This window comes from Neolamprologus multifasciatus, chromosome 11 (assembly GCF_963576455.1).
Source record: "Neolamprologus multifasciatus chromosome 11, fNeoMul1.2, whole genome shotgun sequence".
Taxonomy (NCBI): Eukaryota; Metazoa; Chordata; class Actinopteri; order Cichliformes; family Cichlidae; genus Neolamprologus; species Neolamprologus multifasciatus.
The window spans coordinates 30,579,427-30,587,834 of record NC_140449.1 but is presented as its reverse complement, the minus strand read 5'-3'; the positions used below and the strand labels follow the sequence as shown (position 1 = coordinate 30,587,834).

General features: G+C 35.3%; 1 protein-coding gene across 1 annotated transcript; it reads left to right on the top strand.

Annotated features, from left to right (window-relative positions):
• The first annotated feature begins 615 nt into the window (after positions 1-615).
• LOC146508815 (macrophage mannose receptor 1-like) lies at positions 616-7,449 on the top strand. Its single transcript, XM_085178633.1, has 6 exons — positions 616-1,647; positions 3,542-3,589; positions 4,860-5,264; positions 5,563-5,904; positions 6,039-6,127; positions 6,257-7,449. The coding sequence occupies exons 2-6, from the start codon at positions 3,553-3,555 to the stop codon at positions 6,353-6,355; spliced, it is 972 nt and encodes a 323-aa protein (XP_085034759.1). The 5' UTR covers positions 616-1,647; positions 3,542-3,552; the 3' UTR covers positions 6,356-7,449.
• Positions 7,450-8,408: the final 959 nt, after the last annotated feature.

Genomic DNA, 8,408 nt, shown 5'->3' with positions numbered 1-8,408 from the left:
ACACTGGACAGCTGCAAATTTCCTCCAACTCAACGAGGGGAAAACCAAAGTCCTGGTATGCGCCCCTGATAGATTTTTATCACAGATAGTGAAAGCCCTTGGTCCTCTTTCAGTGTATCTTAAATCCTGTATCAGGAATTTAGGTGTCACCTTTGACTCTAGTCTCACATTGGATGGGCATGTGAAATCTCTGGTTCGGTCTTGTTTTTATCATTTAAGAAATGTGGCTAAGCTAAGCCCGATTTTATCTCGCTCTAAACTGGAGATTGCTATACATGCATTTATTTCGTCACGCTTGGATTATTGTAATTCACTTTTTATGTGTCTAAGCAAAGGTTCTCTGGATCGTCTGCAGGTTGTGCAAAACGCTGCAGCTAGGCTTTTGACAAAATCATCCAAGTACTCACATGTGGCACCATTGTTATCTCAGTTACACTGGCTTCCTGTTAAATTTAGAGTCAATTTTAAGATCCTGGTCTTGACTTACAGAGCTGTGCACAGACCGGCACCAGCCTACATATTTGATCTGCTACAGCCCCATGTCACTAGCAGGTCTTTGAGGTCATCTGATCAGGGCTTACTTGCTTTAAAAAATGCTAAGAGAAATGCTAAGAGGAGGACTAAGGGTGATAGAGCTTTTGCCACTGTGGCCCCGAGACTGTGGAATGCTCTCCCCCAAACATTAAGAACTGTGGACTCAGTAGCTGTTTTTAAAAAAACAACTCAAAACTCATCTTTTTAAAACTGCTTTTGGTTACATTTTTTGCCTGTTTTATTTTCTCTTTTTAAATCTTTTTATGACTTGTAATCTTATGTGCAGCACTTTGTGATTCTGTCTTGAAAGGTGCTATATAAATAAAAAAATATTTATTATTTATTTAAGTATGTCACAGTGACTTATTGGATGTGTGTTACCACCTCTAGAGAATTTTCCTTATGATTTACATAAGGCAAGGCAAGTTTATTTGTATAGCACAATTCAACAACAAGGTGATTCAAAGTGCTTTACAGAGACATTAGAAACAAAGACAAATAAAAAGCATGATTTAAATTGATTAAAACAAGCAAACAAACAAACAAACAAACAAACAAAACAGTATATAAAATCAAAAATCAAAACAGATAAAATCAGAACAGTAGATAAAATCAGTAGTTAAAATGTAAGTTTTGAAATTTAAGCTTAAGTGCGGATTTGGTGTTTTATTTAAATGCAGCTGAGAATAAGTGAGTCTTCAACCTGGATTTAAATAAACTGAGTGTTTCAGCTGATCTGAGGCTTTCTGGGAGTTTGTTCCAGATATATGGAGCATAAAAGCTGAATGCCGCTTCTCCGTGTCTGGTTCTGACTCTGGGAACTGATAAAAAAACGGATCCAGATGACCTGAGGGATCTGGAAGGTTCATACTGGGTCAGGAGGTCACTGATGTATTTTGGTCCTAAACCATTCAGAGCTTTATAGACCAGCATCAGAACTTTAAAGTCTATCCTCTGACGGACAGGCAGCCAGTGTAAATATGAAAATATACATATGAAAATAAGGTCGAAGACTGACTGACTGACTGACTGACTGAAGGGTGGCCAATTGATCGTCTGCATTCATATGTGGAGCATTCAGATCTCAACCTTAAAACAATATTCAACAAACTTGTAAGTATATCTTTATATTTTCACCATTTGAGTGTTACAATACATTTAGATTTTGTTATTGTTAATGTTTTTTTTATTGTCTCTTTACATAGAAATTACAGATGGAACAATATGTACTCATTCTGTTGCATATATTATATGTCAATAAATGAACAGTGTTTGTCTCTTTTTAGTTTAATATTGACTAAAAATAAACACAGAAAAAGAAAATGAAAGATCAACTCCTAAAAATACAAAGATAACAGCTGTAAAGTGAATAAATCTTGGGTGTGTACTGGTTTGTAGACATTATTTGGGAATTCTAACTTTTTTCAGATTTTCACTATTTTCCGTCATTTTATTGAAAAAACAACTCATTCAATACGAACATACACTGATCAGTCACAACATTAAAACTAGTAAAAAGTTACATAATTCAGAATGATCTTGCTCTTTGTGGAGACAATGAGTGTGGCAGGGATAATGGTTGAAATGGCTGCAAAACCTAACAAACCTGCCAGTGATGCTAAGGCGGACATGGCAAACATAAGGCTTGGGGGCCAGAAGCCACCCAATAAAAACTCCAATCTGGCCCAATTGACATTTTTAAACAATGTGAAACAAAGTGATGAAGTAATAGATAAACAATTAAATGACAGAAAAGTTCCTGTTTTTTCACAATGTAGTATAAAAAATCTGTTTCTTTCTCTTGTGTCTACAGTAAAATAAGTAAACAAATAATTTATCTGGGCAATTAGACTGTTAGAACAATTTTTACTGTAATTTTTATACATTTATTTCTTACAATTTAAGTATCTAGTGTCGTATATTTTCAAAACACACGTCACAACAACTTTGAACTTCACCCCAGCATTAACAACAATAAGCTTTCATCAAATATCCCCAGACTTTAATTTAATTTATCACAACTTACCCAAAATTACCATGGACATGTCACCCGAAATCTACTTACCAGATTTTATAATTTACTTTAATTTCACCACTCCTGAGCCAATTTAACGGTTGAGATCTTCCATTCGGCGAACAGATAATTTATCCATCCATTTATTCATTCATTTTCTTTGAACAGGCTTGTTTTTACCTTTGCTTACCTTTAAATCTTTTTAGACCGGTCTCCTGTCCGCCTCATATTAGATCGCACCTTAAGGGTGATCAAAACTCAAAAAATTATCTTTATTTTACATTTCCGGAAATGGAGAGCTTTTAGGCGCTCTCATGCACCCACAGTTCTGAAAGCATTATAGCTACATGTGCATATATAGTTCTGCTACGTCACATATAGTTTCGATCAAAACAATCTGCTCAGTTTCCCTTTCTCTCTGCACCTTCTGTGCTCTGCAAAAGCATGCAGTTTCCTGTCAGCCTGCGACCTAGTTTACACTCAGAGCTGGCCCTCTCTTATTAAAATACATAAAAGAATATATAATCAGCAAATAAGCACTAAGAATATATATTTATTTATCAACAATAGTAATCTTCTTTTTTTTACATATCCCCAAAGTAAACTTTTAAAGTCATTATTTTCTGACATAATTCTCATTCTCAAAAGCATGTTATGTCATTCTTTAACTGATCAACACGTCAATCAGACGTAGTTTTCTCTGGTCCCCTCCCCAATCAGACCAGGAGTGACATGTTTAGCCGCATGTTCTCCTTAAATTGCTGGCTGTCTGAGTGGTGTCCCAGAAACGATGTGGGCTTCATAGATAATTGGCAAACCTTCTGGAGGAAACCTGGTCTTGTTAGGAGAGATGGCATCCATCCCACTTTGGATGGAGCAGCTCTCATTTCTAGAAATATCGACAAATTTATTAAACCCCTCAATGGACTCAACCCCTCATGCAAAAGCTCTAAAGTTGGTGTGTTATTTATACCTATTTCCCTCTCTTTACAGTGAAATCAGAAATGGGCTGTTTCCCAACACTGACTCTCCTCTTCTTTGGTAAGATCCCAAATTTGTATAATGGAAATGTGTGATTTGAATTGTAAAGTTGAAAAGGAAGCCATTTAAAACATATTCAATTATGGAAACAATGTGTCAGAAAGAATTATATGTTTCATTTTATTAAAACTTTGAGGAGGTGCAAAGAGGTGAAACAATAACTTGATATTGAAACTCCTTTTCCAGGTATTATATAAACCCCTACAAATGACCTTCTAAAGCTATACCTTTGACACTGTGCATAACATGAACTACTCCCATGCAGACACTTCCTCAACTCTCACTCATAAATTTTCAGGGACAAGAACTTCACGTCTCTCTTTTATGAGCAACTGCTCTGCTCCATGTGTCTGTTTCAATGGAGAGCTGCAGAGCACACACAAACAAGTGTTGAGTAAGAGTAACCTACTTTTATGAGGAACTTACATTAAAGGTTTACTGCCAGTAAATGTGATTAAAATTATGGCGCTACCTACCAAGAAAAGTGGCCTGTTGGAGTGCTTTCATGCTACTAAAAAACAACAACACACTTTTCAATTTAGCTTACAAGTCACTTAAGCCAATATGGGAAAAAATATTGTCTCTCTTTCGAGTCCTTGTCACTCTTGCTTCAGTATTTTGGATCAGCTGAAGGTTGTGAAGAGATATTGTGTAAATGCAAAAAAGCAGTCCAATATATTTGTTTAATATGCACACAGAAGGATATATACTGGTGAAAAACGATTTCAAGATTCCTCACAGTGTTACAGTGTTGGCCATTGTTATTTGAACTGGAATCCATAAAAGAGACCAAAATCAAGTCTGCAGGAGCAACTCAGCACTGAGTTGCTAAAGTCTAACATTGTGTCTAAGCTCTGACTGAAAAGGTAAATATGCCATGTTTGAAATAAACTTGAATTATTGTTTCGTCTTCAGATCATCGAGTAGTTATGACCCATTCATGACCCCAGCAACAAAGTAAAATACGCTGTTGGGATATGTTTAAAAATAAAAATGTTTTCTATCACAAAAACTGTATGCAGATACTTAAATCCCAAATATAATGACAAACACTGAATTCAATATTGATCATATAACATTTGGTCATTACTGCAACATTACTGCCCTCCTTTAGCAGTTTTTATATTAGTAGACTGGTACCCTGTGTAGCCTGTCAATGTAGTTAAAAAATTGTAAGGGCAAAAAAAATCTTTAATGTTTGTTTTACCCTTTTCTTGTGTGTACTGTGAGGAATCTAATACTACTTATACTATCTATTATCATTGTTAAGGATTTAGTCTCTGCTCCTGCTCAAAGTTCCCTCCTCGTAAGTACTACTACATTGACAAAACAATGAGCTGGAACGATGCTCAACAATACTGCAGAGAGAAGTACACTGACCTGGCCACCATTGAAAGCATGGATGATATAAGCAGGCTAAGTTCATCTTTTTCCTACGACTGGGCATGGATTGGACTGCAGGATGACCCTAAATCCTGGAAGAATACGTTAGGCAATGACACCAACTCCTGGAGATGGGCAATAACTGGTGAAACGAGCAAAATTGATTACCACAACTGGGACTCTACTGAACCCGATTATTATCTCGCAAAAGAAACCTGTGTGATAATGGGTCTTGGAGGAAAGTGGTACGATAAAAACTGTGGTGAAATCAAAACTTTTGCTTGCTACAATGGTAAGAAAATATTTTCATTCATGGATTTTACCTACTGACTTCACCTGCATTTTTCACTGGCAGATTTGACAGAAAGCATCACTGAAGATTTGCTGTATAAAATATAAGAAAAACCTTAGCTCAAAAAGTTTGAACTTATTGGAAAACATTAAATTGATTATCCAAAACTTGTAATCATTCACTGCAATGCTAACTGATTAATATCCCTAATAAATTGAACATATATCATCTGCCATGGATGCTTAAACACTTGCTTCATGCGTTTCCCCTTCACTGGTTCATTTTCTATCTGCTGCAGTTACACAGCAAAACAAGAAAAACTACATGTACATCTCTACTACAAAAAATTGGACCTCTGCTCGAGAACACTGCATAAAACTAAGCATGAACTTGGCAGTGATCGAAAACAGTGAGGAGAACGCTGAGGTCAATTCATTAAAACCAAACAGTGATGACATTTGGATCGGTCTGTACCGAGTGCCATGGACCTGGTCTGACATGAGTCAGAGCTCCTTTAAAAACTGGCGAAGTTACAGCCCAAATAACCCTCCGGGTAACCAGCATTGTGTGGTGGAGAATAACGTCCACGTGTGGGATGACGACATATGTACAATAAAATATGTTTTCATTTGCCATCAAGGTAAATGTTCAATAACACACACACAAAGCAAACAAACACACACATAAAGAAAACTTGTCCTGACTAACCCTAACTCCAGTTTCTCAATTTGTCAAAACTTACTGTTATTTTATAACAACATGTTTCCTTCTAAGTTGCAAAGTTGAGGACGACAGTGAAGCTGAAGTTTGTGACTGATGTTGACTTAAGTGACTCTGCAACTAACGCCCAGATCCTCCAGCAGGTAAAATCCTTGTTTTTGTTTCTGGAAAAAAAAGCAAACAAACAAACAAAAACTGAAAGAGCAATGGATAAATATACTGACTTCAAGAAAATGATGAAACCACCTACTTATCTTTCTGTTCTATCACAGCTAAGAGCCAAGCTAACAAGCCAAGGATTGACTGATTTCAAGCTGCAATGGAACATTCAACCCAAGAAACAAGAGAACGAGGAGAATAGTGAAACTTAGAGAGATTTGGGGTGCTTTGGATCATTGCTCAGCCTTATAACTCAAGTATGCTAAAGATTCAGGGCAGAAATTGATGACCAGACATTCTCCTGAAGGATTTTCTAATGTTTTAGAAAAAAAATTATTGTTATTTTTTTCTTATGTTAAACTATGACAAGTCACCCAGTTACCAAAGCAGAAAAGCAGCCCCAAAGCATTACACTACTACTTTTGTTGATGTGATATTCTTTTTATGAAATGCTGTGTGGTTGTTTTTTGCATAGCACAGTAAAAATCTCCAGAAAGTTTAACTTTCGTCTCATTAGGCTAAATGGTTTGATAAACAGTTTAATGATTTTGAAACCTTAACCCTTTAAAACCGGTCAGAGCAGGCACGCTCTGTTTTGCATAACTATTTTTAAATCCCGGTAGCACTGCAAACACGTAAGCTAGCGCAATAATTTTTTTTGCATATGAAACCGGAGGAGTTGTACTTACATCTTATGCCATCAGCTTGTCCTAGGTCACAGTTTCCTTCCACATGTAGCTTTGCAAAAACTGCATAAAAAGCGCTTGCAGCAACAAAAACATAATATTCCAGAAACACGCTTTGCCAAGCCAATCAGCTGTTCATAACACTTCCTACTTGGAATTGTCAGCGCGAATTATCCATGTCCGCCATTTCCTGGCCGAAACCGGAAGTGACGTCATTTTCGCGGAAATGTAGGGGTTTTTTTTTTACTATCAGGGCCTCATGAGCCTATACTGGTGTTTTTAAAAATTATCTTTGACTTTATGACTTTCTGTGTCGTTTCTGGGATGCTTAGGACTCATATTGCACTGCTGGAAATAGTTTATTTTGATGCATATGTTGCTTTTTTGCAAATTTGCAGTATAATATTTATTTTCGTTTTTCCTGCAGTATATAAAAATTGGTGTATTTCAAAAATAAAACTATGAAGACACTCAAAATAAATTTCCTGTGGTGGGAAACTATTTTGTGCAACTTTTTTGTATTTACAGTTTTGAGGGATAAGCCTCTTAAATTTCTCTAACTAGAAATATATGTTAAAAAAACAAAAACGATTTTCAATTTATTTGTAGTTTATTGCACTTTTTTTTTTTTTAGATTTTTTTTAGATTGTAATTATTATGCACTTAATGCATACATATTATTAAAATCTGGGCTATAATAGTTGTATTGATGTATAGCAACTTGAAATTCTCCCAAAAATGGCACTACAGCATGTAAAAATATAATATAAGCTCTGGCAGACTTGGTTCTATGGTAGGTCTTAAAGGGTTAAATACTAAATTGACCTTCGGTTTTGTTTTTATCTGATATTGTTAAATGTGAGATGTCTGACTTGGTTTTGTTTGATGAAGAATTTGGTGTTTCTGAAGATAAATATTAAATTGACTCTTACTTTTTGTGTGTTATCGTCAGTCAGTAGCTAAAAGAATTAACTGGTATTTGTTTTATGTTTATTTTTTGAATTTTTGATCCTTCTACTGATTTGCAATTTGTTGTTATCAATTAATAGCTATAGAGTTAACTGCTAATTGGGTTTCTATTCTGAGTTTCCTTTGAGTTAATTTCTGATATAATTAAACAGCCATGGAATTAACTGGTATTTGTTCATATTTGCCTCTGCACTTTGATCATTATAATTGATTTTGTTATCAGTTGTGATCAATTTACAGCTATAGAGCTAACTGCTAATTGGGTTTCTAATCTGATTCTCCCTTAAATTGATTTCTGACATCAGGAAACAGCTATAAAGTTTGGCATTTGTTTTCATGTCTGTTTTTGAATATTGATCAGTCTAATTTGATATTGTTATTAGTCTGTAATCAGCTGAAAGCTATAGAATTACCGGTATTTGTTTCTGATCCTTGCAGTTGATCTTGAGATTAATTTTTATTATCAGTTGGTGACAAGTTCATAGTCTTGGGGTTAGTTTTTGCTTTTACATTTGATCTTATATTTGATTTTTGTCGGACTGATAAATCTTAACAGTTCTAAATTAACTGCTATTCTGTTTATGCTATATAATTTTCTTTGATTGACTCT

Bases quoted from the DNA above. Each gene is read 5' to 3' on its own strand.
- LOC146508815 (XM_085178633.1), top strand. From the start codon at position 3,553: ATGGGCTGTTTCCCAACACTGACTCTCCTCTTCTTTG. The intron at 5,265-5,562 runs GTAAGAAAATAT...TATCTGCTGCAG, and splicing joins AACTTTTGCTTGCTACAATG to TTACACAGCAAAACAAGAAA. The intron at 5,905-6,038 runs GTAAATGTTCAA...TTTCCTTCTAAG, and splicing joins TGTTTTCATTTGCCATCAAG to TTGCAAAGTTGAGGACGACA.